Source organism: Euprymna scolopes, chromosome 21 (assembly GCF_053919585.1).
Source record: "Euprymna scolopes isolate OS-2025 chromosome 21, ASM5391958v1, whole genome shotgun sequence".
In the NCBI taxonomy this organism is placed as follows: domain Eukaryota; kingdom Metazoa; phylum Mollusca; class Cephalopoda; order Sepiida; family Sepiolidae; genus Euprymna; species Euprymna scolopes.
The window spans coordinates 29827480-29849492 of NC_136502.1; the positions used below are offsets into that span (position 1 = coordinate 29827480).

The following is a 22013-nucleotide window of genomic DNA, read 5'->3' on the forward strand; positions in this document are numbered from 1 at the left end:
GGAGATAAAAAACTAAATACTTTAAGAAGTATGAGCTGTTACTAGATTAAAATATCGACTAAAAACACTAGTGTTTTTATATATATATATATATATATGCACACACACTCTAGCAGGCATACCCAACGTTGCCCAGAATTAAATAAGGATCAACGGCTGTTCCATACTATACTTTTACTGTCATCGGAATCTGAAATCTCCCCCCCCCTTTTTTTTTTTTTTTTTTTTTTTTTTCAATCAAATCGATTGATTACCTGCTCTTGTTGGGGATCTAATATGTTGCATCAGGAGGAAACTTTACATGCCTTTCTATAGTGACTTGGTCCATAATACATTGTAGTTTACATTACCCGGTTGAGAACCTACTGTTTATTTTATGAAATTTTTATGTATTGACTTGAATTATGCTCTAAACATACATTCATTTTGAATACACCCCGTGTCTTATCAGAACCTACTGTTGATTTTTGTATGCCGGGCTCTTCTGCTTATGTGGTGATAAAACTTCTCGAATGCACTTCTGATGTAAAATTTTATAAGGTGTTCATTTTTGTTCAAAATCTGACTATTCCTTCTTGAATCAGGCTTTTTGATTATTGGTTTTCGATATTTACCAAGGCATTCCAATACAAAACTTATCTAGGAACACTCCCAGACACATGAAATATATTTGCAAAATTTCATAAAAATTGGCCCAGCCGTTTCGGAGTTCTTAAGGAACGAATTTACATGCACTCAAAATGCCTTCTATACATAAGTAGATATATATATATATACTAGCTGGACACCCAGCGTTGCTTGGTCGTACGATACACTTAAACCTATTTTAATTTATGCAGATTGATTCTATAATAATTCATACATAATCGTCTATTGAATATTACGAGGAATAATTTGCTCAACTTTTTCACAAAATAGAATGTAGTTAATTCCATTTGTGTGTGTTTACAATATCATGTCAGTTGATATTTGGGCTTGACGATGAATGCCCTGAAAAATCACTTTTGATTAATGTTTGCATTTAAAATATGCAATCAAAGAAATGATTTGCGGCTGTTTTAAATGGTACCTTTTTTATCGTAATTTGAATTCATTAATAAGAACACCAAATAATATGGTGAGGTACACATGGGCTTGAACACAGAATCATTCAATCTGTAGTCAAATGCCCTACTGCTGAGCTATACTTCCAGATGTCAAATGTTTTCTAAGAAATTATCTCCCTTGCCAGTGCAACCTAAAATATTCCCTAGTAAAAAATTTTTTTATCTAGAAGAAAAGACTACTTTTAGGATACGGTTTTTTTTTTTTCCCCCTTTCTTTCCCCCCCCCCCCGATTTTCGATACTTATCAGACAAATTTTCTGTATAAAACCTAAGAACACTGCCAGACATATAAATTACCTTTGTGTAAAAATTTGCACAAGATAGGCTCAGCTGTTTCGAAACCTATAAGGAAGGAACTCACTCACACACACACACACACACACACACACACACACACACACACACACAGTGACATCTCATAGAATTATGAAGATATTTTAAAATTGGGACTTATCACCATAGTAAAAAAAAAAACAATGTATTAGATAGAGCAATTTACGGATTAGGAAAAATTAATGAAAAAAATTTGAATAATTTACAAAATTTGTTGACTTCATCAAAAATTCAAATAAAGAATTATAAAAATAAAATTCCTTAACCCATGGATTTTCAAAGATAAGCTTTTTTTCATCAGAGGATAAACATTAGTAGTAAAAAAAAAAAAAAAAAAAAAAAAAAAAAAAAAATGCATCAATGGTTAGCATAAATTTGAAAATATAATTATTTTTTTGCGATATAAATAAGAGGCATTTTCAGTAGAATAACAAATTAAAAACAAAAACTAATCAACTAAATTAACCAATCAAATTCATGAACTGTTAATCTGAAGCCAAAGGAAGAATCTGGAATCAAAGTGTGAATTGTAGTATTAAAAAAATCTTTAATTCTTTGTTTGAATTTTTGATGGATCAATAAATATTTTAAGTTTTATTTTTATAATCTATTTTTCCTATTTCACTCTCGTATCTTGTATCTGATAATCTCCAGTATTAATTCTTAGTTATGATGACCCGATGATACATGTGTGCGCACACACTTATATAAACGTTTATTACCTACAGACAGCAGTTTCATGTTTATGCAATCTTCAGTGTAGGAACTGATTATGCCAGTTGAAGGATTCAAACCAGTTGTAAGTCACATTTGTCTCTCCAGCCTGATGTTCAATACGTAGATCAACATCAATTAAAATGGGAAAGAGAACTTAAATTCTGATCAAATAATGTTCAACAGCAAAGGCTAGAACATCACTTTACACCTATATTGACTGCTTATTGGTCCCGTGATTTATTGGAGAGGAGCCTATGTTTTCAGTGGCATCCATGCATGCGTTCATTAGTTTAAACGACTGGCAGATATCCGTCCATTAGTTTTTCTAAAATTTTGCCACGAATTCTATTTCATTGAATAGATGTGCACAGTAAAAAATATTTAGCAAAAATTCTCGTTGCATCCCCAGGAGCACAAAACAGTCAAAAATGGCCCAAAACGACACGTTTTGTCCCATAACTTTGGATCCAGCCATTAGATTTTTCTGAAACTTGGCCAAAATGTGGAGCCGATTGTTCTTAATATAAATATAGTATGGGTGACCCTGGCAAAATTCTAGTCTGTATCCCTGGGACTTTTAATGCTAAAAACGCCCCTTTTTGTGGCTCTTTTTTCATATACTCAACAAAAACTTTGACTATATAGTGGTTTTTCATGGTCAACTCAAATATACATGTATTAAGGCCTTAAACTGCACCATTACTCTGGATGCGACATCCCCAGGGGCTCAAAAGGTGTTGTGACCTATGATTGCAATGAATTTTTGTGAAGCACAGAATGGCACAGTGTGAGTGAAGTTCATTGGATAGGAAATGAGGATTTGCCTTACCACTAACTCAATGTTGGCCCTTCACACTTCTCATCATTTCTTCACTATTTTTTGTGGCTACATCTCACATGTAGCACCAGAGGGAACCATGCACGCGCGGCTTATAAATTATTCTTAAGCCCCACTTGTGTTTTTTTAGTAAGCAATACTATTTTTATATAAATATTTGTCTTACAGACACTAGTGTTTTATGCTTATGCAATCTTCAGATCTTCAGTGGAGAAAATGTTAATCTGCAGTCGTTAACATTCCTGGGTCACCTGTCAGATCATAAATATAATCAAGCCTGACCTCTTGATCTATTTCTTACTACATTATTCCAGTATTTTGTGACAGCTGCGTACGGTTCATTTGGAGGAAGCCGATCACTTTGATATTTGCAAACACATCCTTCATTCTCAACCACAACCCATTGCTCAAAATGACAAGATATTTTAAAGGTTGATAGGGAAGCCTTGGATGTCCTATCGATTAATAACTTCTCTTCCTGCTGAACAGTGTACAAATGAGGCAACTGAAGGGTGCAAAGCTGTCTCTAAGCACTTGTTCCCATACAGGAGTCTAGTGGAGTCATTAAATGTTGTCTATTATGTAAAAAAAATAAATAGATGAACAATAAAGAAACACTCGCTGACTGCATAACTTAAAACTATGAATTATATGCAATGAGTACAAGGTATGTATACAAGAAAGTCTGTATTTTTAACATGTTCGATCAGTTTAGTGTTCCAGGTATAAGAGAAAGGAAAAAGAAGGTTGATATCGCCACCTGTGGGCTGAAGCATGTAACTGCTGGAAATAAGGGGTGATAACTAGGGCTGTGACAACAAAATATTTTCATTATTTTGACTCTTAAGTATATATCCATTAATCTTCAGTTTTTATATAGACTGATGTGGTTCTCTGTTGATTAACTGTCAGATATGTACTAGTCATAAAACTGAAAAGAATATGCTGCTGTCGCAGCACTAGCGATAACCACGTTTCAAACTTAAGTGTTTTGTATTGTTTGTGTGTGCACTGCATGTGAACTAGGGCTGGATGTCAGTTTGACAACACGTCGCTATAGAATTACTATAGCAACTCTACTCTCCCCAATGATTCATTTCGGTCTGTGTAGTTGCCATTGCACAAAGTACAAATAAACAAAAATTTATAGATACTAGAAATGATTGTAAGCAAAATAGCTGAAGTCAAGGGAAGGCCAGGAAATGTTGCAGAAATTCAGAATTTTCAATTTCTGAAAAAATTTTTTAGTGTGGTGAATAATGGGAAATGAAAAATTTCCCTACTCTCCAACAAACATGAGGTTGTTTCAGGTGAAAGTCGCGCTCTTCTGGAGGTTGAAGGCTCGATCTTCATTGCGGGCAACACTAAAAATACAACTGCAAGTCACTTAGAACTTCTACCCTATCATGGCTGATCAAACAAGAACTCCTGAGGATTAAATAAATGGTTCTGCTTGAAATTCTATGAAGATTCCAGAGCTCAACAAGAACACCTGAAGAAGGTTGGAGGTTATATTGACTGAAATGTTATGAAAATAACACTCCAGATGAGAACAGTAGTCCAAAAAATCCAAATATGTATCCATAAAAATGTCCAACTTTGAACTTTAGTAATGGTTTTAATTACATAAAAAAATACAAGAAACAATGAACAAGCACATAGTCTATTGTGATGGTCACATTCATAGTTGTGCAAAGCAACAATAGAATGTAGAGCCTTAGGTAGAATATTTTCCAAACAAACTAGCCTCGTTTTCCCAGAATGCAATATGTGTCGCATTTAGTTTCACTGCCCATTGCATTCCAGGTGATATCAACTCCTTTTCAAAATTGCAATAAAGAATTTCATGCTAAATAATCTCTTAGCATTTTTTCCAATTTCTTTCATTTTTAGATCTGTTTTTTCTTACATTTACTTTTTATTTTGATATTTATTTATTTTTATTTTTATTTTTTTTTTTTTGTTGCGAGGCTCAACTTCCAGTCAGCATTCATGTGTAGATTAGAAAATAAAGCTTACATAATTTTACTTTTTTCTATTTGCAATTTCCAAGTGGTTAAATAACTCATACAATGAGAAAGAAAAAGTGACAGAAAAAATAAATTGAGCATAACAAGAACTAGAAAATGGTCACTCCATGTAATAATTTGGCATGAAACAACAATGCTATACATTTGGAAATTTCTAATTTTTAAATATTCTAATAAAGTTTTGTGTTAAGTAGAGTTCGGGGGTCTAGGTGAGGAAAGTGTTTATGCTAAGAGTTTAAATGTCTACATGCAGAAAGTCCATGATTATGACTGATGTTTTTCATAAATTCCCGTAGCCAACTTATAGCAGTTTGTTTGTAGGCCAAGATGTGTAATAGTGTTTTGACTGATAGATTTGTATTGAGATCCGTTTCCTCTTGCAAAGAGCAGTGATTGTTTGATAATATGATGACCAGACTACATGACATGGTAATAATATAAACCATACTTTTATGAACTTCATCTGGAGACTTTTAAAGGTTCAAAGATGTAGACACACTCCTGCAATGTTCGACTAATTTGAACTCTGTTTACTTTGATTTTATTTTGCTGTTAGTAAATTATAAATTTGTATGTTGCACCTAATTTTTCTTCTGGTGCTACCAGATTCGGTTCGGCTGTCTGAAGATATTGGCTTTGTGACCTAAAATGCATCAAACTTTTTTTTTTTTTTTTTTTTTTTTTTGTCCTTTGCAAGACTTAATCATGTTTTGCAAGTTAAAAAAAAAAAGCAATTTTCTCTACTAAACAAACCAAACACCATGAATGAATATTTGAAGATGTGAAGAATTTGAAGCATGGAGAAAAATGACTGGATTCTGCATTAAATAACTCAAAGGGTTGATATGTGAACAAAACCAAAACTTTTTCTTTCATTTAAAAATTATGTAATTAAAACTTTTTTTTTTTTTTTTTTTTTTTTTTTTTTTTTACATAAATGTTTTCATTTATGGAAAATGAAATGCACTTACTTTTAAACTTTACCAAAAATAAAAAAAATGTAATTTCTTTCTGTCAACATCAAGTTGGTACACACAGTATTACATATATATAAATTATTTGACATAGTTGATTTGACTGGTTTAAAAATGTACTAATAATTTGTTTAAATATGCAGGTGTTGAAGGTGGTGAAACTGCTTGCAAGCTTGCCCGCAAATGGGCCTACAAAGTGAAAAAGATCCCTAACAACCAAGCCAAGATTGTGTTTGCTGATGGCAATTTTTGGGGTCGTACTCTGGCTGCCATCTCTTCATCCACAGACCCAAGCAGCTATGATGGCTATGGACCGTACATGCCAGGATTCTCAGTCGTGCCCTACAATGATCTTTCAGCCCTTGAGGTTCGTACTTTTTCCTTTCCTACAAAATTGTGCCCATAAATGTATGCTTTGCATGAAGTTCTGCTCGTCAGCCTCAGCTATTCATTATACTAACAAGATTATGGTATATATGTTCAGAGATTTGTTAGGATAAGTTCATATATCATCAAACAAATAGCATTTTAGCAAATCACAAGAATTTTAAAAGGGTTCCAATAACTCTTGGAGCGAAGTTGATGAATATCGATGAATTTGATCATTTCTTCAGAATAATTATGCAGTAAGAATACCATTATATATCTTATACTAGCAGGAAGACTTGACGTTGCCTGGGATTTAATGAGGATCAACTAATGTTCCACACTTTCAATATTTTTATCTTCAATCTGAAATCTCCCATGTTGCAATTGAATCGATTGCTTGCTCTTGTCGAGGACCCACTGTGGTGTACTGGCAGGAAGCTTTTATGCCTCTCTACAGTGAATTAGTACATGATACATTGTAGTCTACATTGCATTGTGGGAAATCTACTGTTGATTGTATAGTAATTTTTATATAATAGTCTGAATTAAAGTTTAAAATGCAAAAGGCAATTACCATGGTTCAATTTTGCTCTAAACAGAAACCTTCATTTTGAACATGCCATGTCTAAAGAACCTACTGTTTGATACGCTGTGCCCTTCTGCTTGTGCAGTGATGAAACTTCTCAAATGCACTTGTGATGTTAGGCTGTATAAAGGTGTTCACTTTGTTCAAAATCAAACTGTTCCTTTTGTTTTTTTTTTTGAGTTTTTTTTTTATTGATTTTCCATACTTATTGGGAGGGCATTCTGATAAAAACCTATCCAGGAACGCTCCCAGCTTTTTCAGAGTCCTTAGGAACACACGCACGCACGCACACATACTAGATGATTTCTGTTAAATATCGCAGCTGCCTTTTATATATATAAGTGGAGATATTTAAAAAAAAAAAAAAAAAAAAAAAAAATTGATGTCCTATTTATAGGACAGTGGGATCGAATGGATTAAAGAAATTATAGATGTATTGTGACAGTCATGCGCAGGAGCGCGTAAGAACAGAGTATATACTTTTATTGGATTGTAGAAATGGAACCCCCGTCACTTGTTCCAATGCACTGAGTAACCGTCTGTCTTGCAATGTCACCTGTTCACCGTCTGCATAGCAAACGAAAAAATCCTCCAAGTGACCTGCTTTATATTACATTCACCCACGTGAATCTCGCAAGATCACATGAGACCATTTCTGTTAAATATTGCATATTGGTTTCTCATTTTCCTGTCCAACGCACATGACAGGCAGACACGTGGGCGCTTCACAGGTAGGCCATTTGTATGTCAGTTTCTATTTTTCCCCTCACATGGATACCTCTTAAAATATTAGAATGCACTATGTAAATATTAGTTCAAACAACATTAATAAAAAGCGGGAATTTAATAGATAAAAAGCAGATTGTTGTTGACTATATGTGACTTATTTATGTTGGTCTTTGGAATTCTACATCAAAAATGTCAGAACTCTTTTGCACTAACATCACAATTCATACCAACTCCTATTAACTTAAATTGTAATTCAAGACCCCCAACTCTCAACAGCAATGCTCTCTCGGCTATCAAAAACCTCTACTTGTTCTCTCCAATTCATCCTGGTCCTGGATATGACCTAAAACTATATCCGATGGTGAGGCCCAACCTTGTGGGGTTTGGGGAGTGTGGAGCCACCCTTTAATTGCCATTGCTCTGAGGTCCACTCTGACCCAGAGTGGTAGTACCTGTTAGGGTCCCAACTATGGGTTAAATAGAAGCTGACTTAAAAAAAAAATATATATATATATATATATATATATATATATATATATATATATATAAATACCCTGAAAGATTCGGCATTAAATAATCTGAAAAAGGTTGATATGCCGTAAAACAACCAACCAGCCATAAAACAAAAACTACCAATTCATCCTTCTAATAGCCATTATTCCCCTCATATGCAAATTACTGCCACATGGATGTAAAGAATGTATCTACAAAATTAAACATTAGTTTTATTTTTCCTCCTTAGATTCTGTCAATTTATGCAGCCACTTGTAATATTTTCTGTTAACAGGAATAAACTTGGAGAAATATGAAAATTAAGTTTTAAAATAAACTAATTGATAATTGAGTAAATATATTACATAATTATATATGCCTTCAATAAGTCTCCAGACTTTTGTACAGGCATTTAAAATTTTCATGGACCCTTCAAAATTCAATGTTATTGCTACATATCTTGTGAGATGACTGATCAATTTTTATGATTTCAGATTCAAATGAACAGCTACAGCAGGAGTTGGAATACACCCCACTAAAGTCTGATTGTCACGGCTGGTGAATTTCAAAAATGCAATCTGGACGTGAGGACAATTTAGAAGAATAATATGCCATAAAATTCTGTGAGGGATGAGTGGTAGTTAGAACAGCAAAGTTAATTGGCCAAATAAAGAATTTCATAGATCAGGACCGTCGTGTGTCTATAGAAAGTAAGTGCATAGTTTGATGTCGGTGTGGAAAATGTACACGCAATTATTTGCAAGGAACTGAAGATGCAGAAGACTTGTGCAAAGTTTGTCTCCGGTGCTTAGAGAATTCCATCCTCATCACAGACTATTTGACCAAGATGGGCATCAAGACACTTCTTCACCCTCCATAGTCCAGATCTTGCTCCCTGTGACTTTTGGCTATTCTCTAAGCTCAAGGAAAACCTTAGAGGCTGTTGAGATGAAAGAGACTATGACGAGGGTCATCGACACACTTGCACAAGAGGACTTCCACGGGGCCTTCAAGAAGTTGTTGGCATGGTACAAGTGCATTGCAGCTGGAGGAGATTACTTCGAAGGGGACTAGAGTTTCATGGTACTTGTACAATTTAATCAAGACATTAAAAAATGAAAATATCAAAAAAAGTTTAAATTGTACGTATCCGTTATGAAATGAAGTTCTCTGGAAAAAAATTTCACTTAATTTCATCAATTATTTTTTTTACAGTGAAAAAATAATTTGATACCAAGCAAAAGGTCCAAATTTTAGGAAGAAAAGCTAATATTAAAGATGGGAAGGAAGTGTTAGCGCTTTAAATTGAGTTATCTTCCTGTGGCGTTTCTAAAAAATCCAAACAAAAATTATAAAAATTCAGTGCTGTCATAAAAACATTTTTTTCCGCTGTAAAAAAAAAAAAAAAACTACTCAATCAAATTAAGTGAAATTTTTTTCAGATATCTTCAGTTCAAAACGGGATACGTAGAATATAACTTCTTTTTTTTTTTTTCATTTTTTAATGTCTTGATTAAACAAGTACCTAATATGTGTACTATCAATAAAAGTGCCCTCATGAAAAAAATTTAGAAACTTATTGAAGGCACCTCATATTTGCATTATAAGTATGGATGATCTAATAGAATAGAATGATAGAATATAAATTGATAATTAATGATTCTATTGAATTACTATAGATGTTTGAGTAGAAATTGATTTGAATAAGATTGAGATACAACTTGTCCTGCCTGATGTCCTTGCATGAAAAAAATAATGAAAATTGAAGTAAAAATTGAGAAAACTGCTTTGATTTAAATAATTGCAGGTAGTGAAAAATAAGTATTAAGTGTTAATTTTTTTTTTTTTTTTTTTTCATCGATTTAAAATTTTTATCAATTGAATGACAAATTGTTTAATTTTACTTAAGTTGAAGTTCTCAGAAATCAAAGGTTCTATTCCTAAGAGCTAACACTTAATCTTGATATGAGATACAGATTCGAATATTTGCTTAACCCTCAACTGGTTTTGCCCTCACTTGTCTGTGGGCGAAACCAATAGGCACTGTCAATCATAGTTAAAATTTTCATAATTGTGATGTGTGTGAAAGGACAAAAGGAAAAACAAATTAAGCACATGAATAAATAAAAACAAGAGCTTGACTGGTTTTGTTCAAATCAAACTTTTTTTTCTTAAGACATTTCTTTGATCTGAAAGAAACTGGTAAAGGTCTTGGTGTTAATGATTTAATCACGTTTAACTTGTTTTTCCTTTTTCCAAATATTAAGATTGTTCCAAAAGAAACTGGGCAGAATAAATCAAAATAAAATCTGCCAGTAAAAAAATTAATGTTTAATTGTCAGTGGTTGGAGTAAAACTTTTCTAAACATGTCTAATCAGCGGAACTACCCCCCCTCCTCAATCCTTACATATTGGTAGGACATGGATATTAATCATATACATGCATAAAATAAATACCATGTAAGAACGTGTGTGTGTGTGTGTGTGTGTGTGAAAATAAAAAATCACCTTTTTCTTCACCATATTCCCTCTGCTTCACTTTTTTGTTTTCAAGTAAGATCTTTGACCTACTTGTTGTTTCATCAAATACTTCTGCATGCAAAATCCAATCCCGCATTTAACTAATTCCTACCCTCTGGTGAGAAGGAAAGTATTTCTTTGAAACTCCGGATTAAGGACTATGCATTTATCTAGTGTTTCCTTTTCAGATTAAATGTTTTTAACTCATTTCAAAGTGTTTTTTAACATTTTATTAACTGTTTGCTCATTCATATATATATATATATATATATATATATATTACAGCTCTTGGTATGAAGTTTAAAATTCTTTCTGCTGATCTTTAGTGGATGATCATGGGCTCATGTAATTTCCTTTATCCAAATATGGTTTATTATCCAGAAAGAACTGAAAGATCCAAACACTTGTGCTTTCATGGTAGAACCTATCCAAGGTGAGGCAGGTGTGGTTGTACCTGATGAAGGATACTTAACTGGAATCAGGAAACTCTGCGACAAATACAATGTTCTGTGGATTGCAGATGAGGTACAGACTGGACTTGCTCGGACGGGAAAGTAAGTTGAAGAACTATTTTTTTTTTATTGTCTATGTCCACTTTAATTTTTTTTTTTTTTTTTTTTTTTTTTTTTTTTTTTTTTTTTTTAAAGAACAAAAAGTATAACATTATGTGAAACGGATGGTTTTAGACTATTTCTGAGACAGAGCACAAAAATTATATTCTAAACAATGTAGCCATTTACACAACTGGATAAAGTGTTTGCTTAATTTTTTATCTATCAAAGATGTGATTTCTCTTAATTGTGATCTAACGAGAACCAGTATCAGTATAGCAATGTTGTCATACTCCACATTTTTGTGTTTTAGTTTTTATCACTGCTAGGACACTTTATAACTCAACAAAATGGCCTTGTGACTCTTGTGTACTTCATTTTGTCCTTCAACCCTCACAATGTTTCAGACAAAGAGGGAAGAATTGTTTTCTGGGTTAGAATCTATTCATCTTAACACATTATTTGCTAGCTTTGACCTTGAAGTGATTTATTTTATTTTTAAGCACCTTATGTTCTACATCAAGTGGCTTCATGTCTTGTGTGGAGCAATTTCCATTAATTAATTCCATTATAGTGTTTATTCAGATTGGCATTTATGGCGATAAACATAAATCAACTTTTTGTCGCGTACCTACTTGTCACAGAATGATATATTTTAAAAATCACAAAAATTAGTCAAGTAGTTTTCTTTTTATATTTTCAAAACGAATGTTTTTTTTATACTGATTGTTTCATTTTACTTTGAGTTCTCAGAAATCAAAGGGTCTATTCCTAGGAGCTGAAGTGAAGAAAGGCCAAAATTTCAAATTTAGTTTAAAACATATAAAATGACCCTTCTAAAAAGTTTTCATAATTTGAAAATTTTATTTTCTGAAATAATGAAAATACACGTTATGTTAATAAATTGTTTGGTTTTAAATCTTGCGTTTCTGCTGTCTTTCCGACATTACTCCCCCCCCCCATCCCTAAAACAAATTTATTGCTATTGATTTTACCATTGTTGCTACTTTTCCATGGAGTGAAATCTGGTTTTATTGAATATCTAGCGGGGAGTACCCAGCGTTGCCCGCTTGGAGGATATTGGTACAAGGATGAAGTGATGTTAAGAATGGCTTCAATGTGGTTAAAAAAAAAAAAAACAAAGGGATAAAGAGGTGGGTAATTAGTTTTCCACGCTAACCATTAGGCCACAGAGGATAGTGAATTCAATGAGTTGGTAATTAACGTACGAATCATAGGAGCCGCCACGCATACAGAAATGAATGTTGCTTTTAAACCTGGCTTGATGGGGGGCACAGTAAGCTTTATTAAATGCTGCTTCCCACTTTCTGTTTGCGTTCGAATAATTTTGCTTTATTATACGAAAAAGACATACACTCAAAACAACTGCACAGTTGGAATTTTTAACTCTAGCCAAAAAAAAGAACGGTATCCGGTTGCGAATCTCAGATATTATGATCACGGAAGTATAGAAAGATTAAAAAAAAAAATACTTGATCAAATTACGTGATTTTTGGAATATTTCATCTGACACGTACATCATACAGGTTTTTCTGTATTTTTGCTTTTAATTGCCACCATAAGTGCCAATTTGAACAAGCATAAAAAAGCTTATGCTTGGCACTAACGTAAGGGAGGTAATTAATTCCATAGCGTTCAAGGGAAATAACTCGTAATCAGTAAACGTGGTTTTAACTCGTATAAATCTACTCTATTTATTAAGGATATAATTCTTTCATGCCTTCTATTAAAATAGCGTTTTCTGAAGTTTTTTTTTTTTTTTTTTTTTTTTCATTCATAGTAAGCTGACAAAAAGATAGCGGATGATATACCTGTGTGTAAACTAAAGAATATATTGCATAAATTATTAAATGACTAAAAATGATGTAAACCGATATTTTCCGCCTCTCCTTTTGCATAAGTGGCAGTGGTTACCGGCATGATCTTAACAAGCCTTGTCCACATTCTCTCTGAACTATACAGTTTTCACTGATATTTATAGGGAAGAGGTATGTATCCACCATTCTTAATGCTAAAGCATGAAGGAAATTGTAGGATGACATGGACTATCGATTTTCCGTAAAAAAAAAAAAAAAAAATCTGTGAAATATAAGAGCCGTGCAAGCAGTTAGGGCCATTGAATGACTCCTTTTATATCTCCGAACAATTTTCATGTACTTGGTGAACAGTTGAAGAGTTTTTTTGTTTTTTTTTTCTCTTGGCAACATTTTCATCTCTGGTATATTCATGTGGAATGTTTAAAATCCAAAAATGTTTACATTTCACATTTAAAAAAAAAAAAAAAAAAAAAAAAACAAACAAACAAAACTAAGCAAAACTAATTTTTTAATTGGTTTATATTTGAATTTCTATCCTCACCTTGGATGCTATTCTCGGGTTTCGACTAATGTAATCTCCGATCTTGTTCAGGTGCATCTTGTCAAATTCAGAAATCTTCATGGCTAACAGAACTTTGGACAGTTCTTCATTTGATTGACAGGGTTAATTGTTCTTGTTCTGTTAGCTATAACCTGGAATTTGTTTAATTTGTAGTTATCATGTGTATCAAGGATTGAATTTCAACCTCCAGAAGAAATGATTGATGCTCATGCCTTTATTTGTTGCACCGTCATGAATTTAAGGTTTAGTTCGAAATTGCTTATAGGTTTTCAAGTTTTAAAAATTATACCTGATGAAAATTGGTAGTTACATTCGCTGAAACATGGATACATGGTGCGACAGATAAAGATGTTGAGTACAATCAACTTTTAGTGATGTTCTAGAAGAGGTTGAAGATTCAATCATCACTACGGACAATATTAATTATCAGATAATGATTTATCCAAGACTTTGCTGACGAATGGTTTAGATAAAGGGTTCAGTTTGGAGTCCTGTATAGGTACTCAACAAAATGTACGTGAAGGAAATCTGAGATTATCTCAGCTGAAATATAAGAATAACCTTCAAGATGAGAATAACAGATCAAATAGAAATTATCGTTATCTATAAGATAAATCTCGCCTGTCTGTTTAAATGTGTGTATGTCTGCCTAAAACTTTCGACAGAGGCGACGGATTTTCATGCTCGGTATCGTTTTGAAGCTCAACCCTCATCCCTGAGTGGCTTCCGGGCCTTGATAAGTGGTGATCACTGTAAAAAAAAAAAAAAAAAAAAAAAAAATCCTTCGCCCTCAACTGGGCACTTTTCTACAGGGAGAGATCGCTTTTTTTCACCGATATTTTTCGAAAGTTCTCCCCTCTTTTTGATTGACTAGTGTTAAGTTAAACATTCATCACTTCAGGTTTGGTGATGGGTGCAACAGCAGACATCAAGTTTTTTTTATAATTTTATTTTATTTCACTTTTTTTCATCCTTCGCGGTACGGGTTTTGAGTCTACCTGCCTACTACCACTTTCTTTTTTGCTCAACACACCTCCAAACACCCAGGCTAGTTTTAAATATAAAGTGAGGATCAAATAATTCTCATACTCCATTAAGTGCGATTCTTATAGCTTGAACAATTGTTCTGGCTATTAGAACAGCTTTGTTGTCTATAAACTCACCATTCAACCATCAGCATTAGGTTTAAGCTGCACAGCCATCTTTTTTATATTGTTTTGCAATCTGCTGCTGATAAAATGCTTTGATGACATCTAATTGGTTGGCGCAAGTGACAATATGTGCCAAAGAGAAATGGTGTCCTGTTCTAAACATTAAGTTATAAACATCTGGTTTTGTCAGAAGTGTAGTTATAAGTAGGTTCGGCACTAGAAAGAACCAAATGTGCAGGTTTTGTTAGAATACCAAATCATAAACAAGGTTTCCTTGGATAATCGATCATATCAATTAGAAACTTTGTGGGAATGAATAATGAAATGTGTGGATTTTTTTTCTACAAAGTAATTTCCAATGATTCCTGTTCCCAAATTGTAAACATTCATTATAAATGGATGTGTGTGTGTCTATTATTATAGAAATATGAATAAATTAATTTTTTGTTTCCTAAAGTTTTATATGTATGTATGTATGTGTATGTACGGGAGCCCTCTCCACCCCAATACACATATACACACGCACAAATATACATGGTGCTAGTTGGCCGTTGACCCAAAAAGAGTTCATTCACCCTTTGGAAGGTTTTGTTTTTAATCCTTCAGGGAGACTAGCCGCCCTCCTCACCAAACAAGTCTGGTGGGGGAACCAGTTTAGTCGCCGGTGACCCGACCACAAGGCAGGTAGTACTGGGTTACATGGTACCAGTAGCATATGACATGACCGTGGTGAAGGCAACCTTTCTAGGAGAAGCAAATCTCTGATTTAAAAAACCATAAAGCGGAAGACCCGCATTAAGCTGGTCTGCAGTTTAATTTGTTGCTGGCTATCTTGCTCTTGCTTGTTGCTGGATCTCAACATTTTGAACCGAGAGAGAGACTTAGCTGTCATACAAAGCTGAGACTCTGTAACATCTTTGTATAGATACTCCCTCAGGTATTTGGGCTCATGGATTTTAAATGTCTGAGGGAGTGGCACTTGTTTGACAAGATATTGCAATCATCATGTGTATGTGTATATATATATATATATATATATATATATATATATATATATACACACACACACACACACACACACACACACAGAGAGGGTGCCCACAAAGTCTGGCTACATAATGTAGCCAGACTTTGATTGTTCTTGTTTTGTTAGCTATAACCTGAATATGAAATCAAAAATACATGATATATTATACTTTAGTTCTGTGATTGAATTATGTTTGAAAAATTTGTTTGGGTTGTTCCAATTAGCTGTAGTCTATAATTAACTGAAGAAGTCACGCATCTCTCTCCATCCCCTCACATTATGTTGATTTAAACACTCTAATAATTTTTAATATCTCTATGAATAATTAGGGAAAGTGATTTCTTTAGGTATTGTCAGGTATCTGTACACGCCACAAGCACAAGTGTAAATTAGATAGCAAAATGTCTGTTCTATTTCTATGTAAGAACAAGAGTTTTTAGATGAGGATTGATTATTTGTATTATTTAGATTACTTATTCTCAGATTTTGGCTGATGTAACCTAGGACTTTCTTCAGCTATGCTTTGTTGAACACAAATCTTAATAAAATGAACTAAATTCTTTATTTAATCCACAGGAGTAGATTATTTTCATTCGATCGAGTTTAAAAACCTTCAACTTCCTTAAAAAAAACTAGAATTGATCAGTATGTAACAATTTTATCTGCTGCATCATACATACAGTCTATACTAATTATTATAAAAATGGTTTAAGATTTTTACCCTGTAATAACTGAAGTTCAAAATATTTTGTAAATTTCAGATCAACAAGACAGACTTGGAGAAGGTCAAAGATTACATTGTTTTGAATGTTGAAATAAACATCAAATTCTCATCTGAATGATCCAAGTATTTTAACTGTACACGAATGTCTCGCGAATTTTCAAATTAAATCAAAGTAGAAAAAAATGGTGGTATTGGTTGTGTATCCAATGCATCATGGATATGTGTAGTAATACGCATATTCTGTGGGTTTCTTGTTCCATCTTTCTTTTGTAACTAGTACTTTCGCTTTAATTGATCAAAGGCTAGTCATGTGATGCTTTTCTGCATTATATTTGGTTTAAGAAGCAGAATGGAGTGCAAAAAGTCTTTATATAATTTACCTATAATGAATCCTTATTTGTATAATTTTTACCTTTTCAGAATGTTGGCTGTTGATCATGAAAATGCCCGGCCTGACATTGTCATTTTGGGAAAAGCTCTTTCTGGTGGTGTCTTACCTGTAAGTTCTTTTTGATTTTGTTTTTATTATAAGCACAAAAAAGTGAATTTTTTTTTTTTTATATTTTTAGTTTTTTTTTTTTCATTTTGTCTTTATTTTATTTTAGTTTAAAAAGTTAATTTTGTTTCACCTGTATTTCGCTTTCATCAGAAATGTAATAAATCTGTATAAGCCAGATCGGTTGTTTCGAATTTAAACAGATTTTCAGGTTTTAAATATCAAACTGTACTAAAACAGCACCCATTCTAGGTGGCTTGAACTGGCTTCCTACTTTGGAGAAAGTTTCATGGAAATATCAAATACACAAATGGTTCCCAGTCATGTGTATATTTCCATTAGGCAAATGCTTGTCAGGTTCTTGCAGGGAGGTATCATTGTCTTACATACAGTGCCTGGTATTCTCAAATGGTCACTCATTTCACTACTGACTAGGCTCAGTATTGCTTAACTTTGGAGATCTATGAACTAGTGTCAATATGATTATGCTATATATATATATATATATATATATATATATATAAATTCGAAATTCATGTTTTTGCTGATGGTTGCTATTTAAAAAAAAAAAAAAAAATAGATTGATGTCAACCGTTTGGATCAACATACATTAAAAGCAGATGTGAGACATTGGCTGGTTTTGCCTACTTTAGAATTTGAGACACTTGAAAATTCCTAAGAATGAAATGCTTATCAGAATTGCTAAAAAGCATAAACGGATTTATCTCTATTGATTTTATAAGTGATAGTAAGTGATCAGCTAAAATGTTTTCTCAAATGCGGCACATTCAACTATTCTATTTGATAACTTAGACAAATATCTTTCTACTTGAAAAAAAATATTAACGGATTGGTTTTTATATTTTTGGAAATATACTTTAGTTATTAAGTTCTAATAACCTAACATCTTGTCTTCAGCTATTATGGATATTAGCCTAATCTAATTAACCTGCATGTATGCTATCCATTTTTTTTGTTTTGTTTTGTTTTTTTTTTTTGTTTTTTTTTACAAAGAGGAAAGATTGCTGTTTACTGGGTCAGAATCTATCCATCTAACTTCTCTTTAATTAGTTTTTTAACAATGGAGTATTTTAATTTTTTTAGCTCCTTACATCAAGTGGTTTCCTACCTTGTTTTGAACAATTTCCATAAAAAAAAAAGGCAAATTGTTTTAATAATTTTTATTTTTGAAGTTTGACATTCAATAAATTTGAAGAGGCTGGGGATAAAAAATCTGCTGTCAACATTAGCCAATGTTTTTCATAAAAAAACTGAATATGTAGGTTCCACCATCCTGGACCTAAGTTTAAATTTTAACATTATGGTGATAGAAAATCTTTAAAAGAATGTAATTATCCTTATTATTAATGTTACGTTTAATGGCCTTTACGTATATTGTTATTGGAATTTATTTTAATTGCTTTGTTTTTTCTTTTTTTTGTTTGCTTTTTCTTAATTTTTAATTTATTTTTTATTTTTGTTTTACTTTAATTAAATATGATAGAATATATGTTTATTTAATTTTAGGTATCTGCCATTTTAGCTGATGATGAAGTCATGTTGACGATTAAACCAGGAGAGCATGGATCTACGTTTGGCGGCAATCCCCTAGCATGTCGAGTGTCCATGGCAGCCTTGGATGTCATCAAGGAGGAACATTTGTCTGAAAGAGCAGACAAGCTTGGTCAACATTTGCGTAAAGAACTTGTCAAACTTCCAAAGTCTGTTGTCAAATTGGTTAGAGGAAGGGGATTACTTAATGCCATTGTTATTGATTCAAGTAAGTTTCATTTCTATTGATTTTTTTTTTTTTTTTTTTTTTTTTTTTTTTTTTTTTTTACATAGTATATGTACAACACTTTTTGCTTTATTTTTATTGTCATTTTCCTGTTTTCTACATAAATAAAACAGATGAATGTGTTTGTGGTGAGGAAATGATCATACATAAAGGATGTTTTCTAAGATCTTTGTTTTGATGGATAGATACATGAATGTCGGCAATAATTTATATGTATAGAATTGTTATGGATGATTAATGTGTAATAAGCATTATGCTTTGAAATGCCAAAGCTTAACGTTTATTTTGTTTTTGTTTTTTTTTGTTTTTTTCTTATTGATCTGATTTAAAGTTTTCTTGCACATTGAATCTCATCTTTTATATGTATATAGGGTTTTTTTATTTATTGCCATATATTCAATCATGATTTTTTTTTTTTCTGTTTGTATTTCAACAGAATATGATGCTTGGGACGTCTGCTTGCAACTGAGAGATGAGGGTCTTATTGCCAAACCGACACATGGTGATATTATCCGTTTTGCTCCTCCACTGGTCATATCCGAAACTGAGATTAATGAATGCATTGATATAATCTCTCGCACAATCAACAATATAGCAAATAATTAAGCTTAATCTCCACGCTAACGAAAAACGTCCATGACATTGCAGGGAGTAAAAAAAATTGTGTGTGAGATATGTATAATGGGTAGGAGGCATACATTAGTTAGCTAAGGTTTCAGTCTATGTACTCTTCAGAACCACAATCTTATTCAATCAATAAAAATATTTACTATGTTTAAAGGTGTGGTATGGGAGGATCTGGTGATTCCAAATAGGGTTTTTGTATGTGAGGATGGGGGGGGGGGTAAGATTTTTCGAAGTGGTTTAAAATGTTTTTTTTTTTCTTTAATTATGCAATATATTAGGTCTTTTGAAGTTCTGGAAAAAAATGAAAAGCATATTGTAGTGAAATATGTAAAGATATTTACATATTGAAATGCAGCATTTCAAAGAATTGAATAATTCATCAACATGAAACCATTGGTGTGACAAAAACTAAATTTGTAAATATCTTAAATCTATATTAAAAAGTATAATGAACTTTTCAAAAAAGATCGTTTATACTTTCTCACTAATGTGTGTATGTATGTATGTATATATATATATATATAATATATATATATATATATATATATATATATATATATATATATATTAGTGTATGTGCATACACGTTTTCTTTTTAAAAGTTCATCAAAAGATCAAATGAAAAAATATTGTGGAAACAAAACAGGAGCAATTTCCTTTTTTACACTGTATGGGAAAAGTTAGCTATGTGCAAAGTATCCAGAACCTTTTTTTTTTTTTTTTTTTTTTTTTTTTTTTTTCTTCCCTCTTTAACCAGTGCCATCTTTGGATACTTAGCATCTGCACCTTTTAGCACTTAGTTGTTGACTTGGCTCCTTAATAAAAAAAATACTTGTTAATTTTTTTTCCTATTTCATTAACACAAAAACATTGTTTCTGTCTTGAAAACAATGATTCACTGCTGCAACGGGCATTAACGTTTTCACTCTTTTGTTTCTCTTTCACTTCTTGTATGCAAATAACAAATAAAGTCTTTGTCTTTACACTTTACTGCAGTTTCAGTTTGAGCGTCAAATGTATTTTCTGTATACATTTGAATGTAAGCTCAAACTAGCCACAAATTTTAAACTAGCGCGCATATATATATATATATATATATATATATATATATTGGTGCTCTAAGAATTAGAAAAAAAAAAAAAAAAAAAAAACATGCAGAGAACTATATCTCTGTATGGACCTAAACAATTGTATGCCTGTAAAGTAAATATACTGAACCTTTTTTTTTTTTTTTTTTTTTTTTTTAATTGATCAAGAGTATTAAAGAAATTCTGTTAGCAACACAGCATATATAAGTAAACAATACTATGTTAAATTCCAATGAGCAAATCTTTATTTTTCAATTTTTTTATATCAAAATTAAAAACAATTCAGTGTTAGATATCCAACTTTTGTGTTTCTGGGTTAGAAATAACTTTAGTGCCTATCTAAATTTAGCAATATACTTACAATAGCTTTTTGATAAAAAAGTGTTTTCATAATACTTCATTAAATATTAGATAAACTTGTGTTGTAAGTAATGTTACACAATTCATAAATCCGTTTTGTTTGAGTAACTTGGTTCTATATAAGATGTATGTTAAAAATTTGCTCAACTTCCCCCCCCCCCCCAGGTAAGGTCATCTGTCTTCTGAATTGCGTAAATGAAAAATCTTGGTAATTACAGGTTTATTCATAGTCGTTTGTTTGTGCAAGAAACAGTTGTAAAGTTATATTGAAGTGTTTTGACTTTCGGTAAGAAAAATTAAATAAAAACGAAATCATTGGAATTTAACAAATCACTGTTTCTTTATATATTAGTTCATTTGTACATTTTTTTTCTCTTTCAAATAGAACAAAATGATAACGTTAAATATGATGATGAATTGTAATATATTTTTACTTATCAGATATCCGCATTGCATAACAATGAGATAAAAATCTGAACAGAAAACGCTATTATGAATATATGATAGAAAATGTAAAGGCATGAAGCACGGGCAACAGATAAATGCAATAAATAACTTATTTGTTGTCTTTACGATGCACACACACACACATATATGCAAATCTGCAGTTGAATCTTTTTCTAGGTCATTCATATATGTATGGATGTACAGAACGATATAAAAACAGAATCTTTATATTAAAGGGAAATAAAGGATTATTAACAAAATTGTTTCTATTTTTTCTATTTTTTTTTTCTTACAGAAAACAATTGCTATCATGTTTATTTTTTTTTTATTTTTTATCATCATAACTAAATTAAATCATTGTACCGTGCTCAGGTTGCACTATAACTCCTAAATAGTACATAGGATATATTGTCCTGGTGCTACCAGATCGGGCTGTCTAGGGATACTGGCCTCCTGATTAAAAATGCACCAAATGTTAAAGGTTTATTTTCTTGTCTCTTTGCAAAATGTTATGTGATTGTGATGACTGGGAGTATTCACTGCAACATTTTATATTAAAAAAAAAAAAAAAAAAAAAAAAAATCAGAATGGAGTTTAAAAAAAAAAAAAAAAGTAAATGTAATAACTACTTTTACAATAAACGGGATGGT

General features: G+C 32.1%; 1 protein-coding gene across 2 annotated transcripts in view; it reads left to right on the forward strand.

Annotated features, from left to right (window-relative positions):
* Nucleotides 1–21623, forward strand: part of LOC145242079 (ornithine aminotransferase, mitochondrial-like) — a 138397-nt gene extending 116774 nt beyond the window's left edge. For both annotated transcript variants that reach the window (XM_080104990.1, XM_080104989.1), the window contains exons 5-9: nt 6142–6365; nt 11076–11248; nt 16968–17046; nt 18571–18823; nt 19278–21623. In XM_080104990.1, the coding sequence (XP_079961116.1) occupies nt 6142–6365; nt 11076–11248; nt 16968–17046; nt 18571–18823; nt 19278–19447 (899 nt within the window). In that variant the 3' untranslated portion in view covers nt 19448–21623. The remainder of the gene's footprint in view (nt 1–6141; nt 6366–11075; nt 11249–16967; nt 17047–18570; nt 18824–19277) is intronic.
* The last annotated feature ends 390 nt before the right edge of the window (nt 21624–22013 follow it).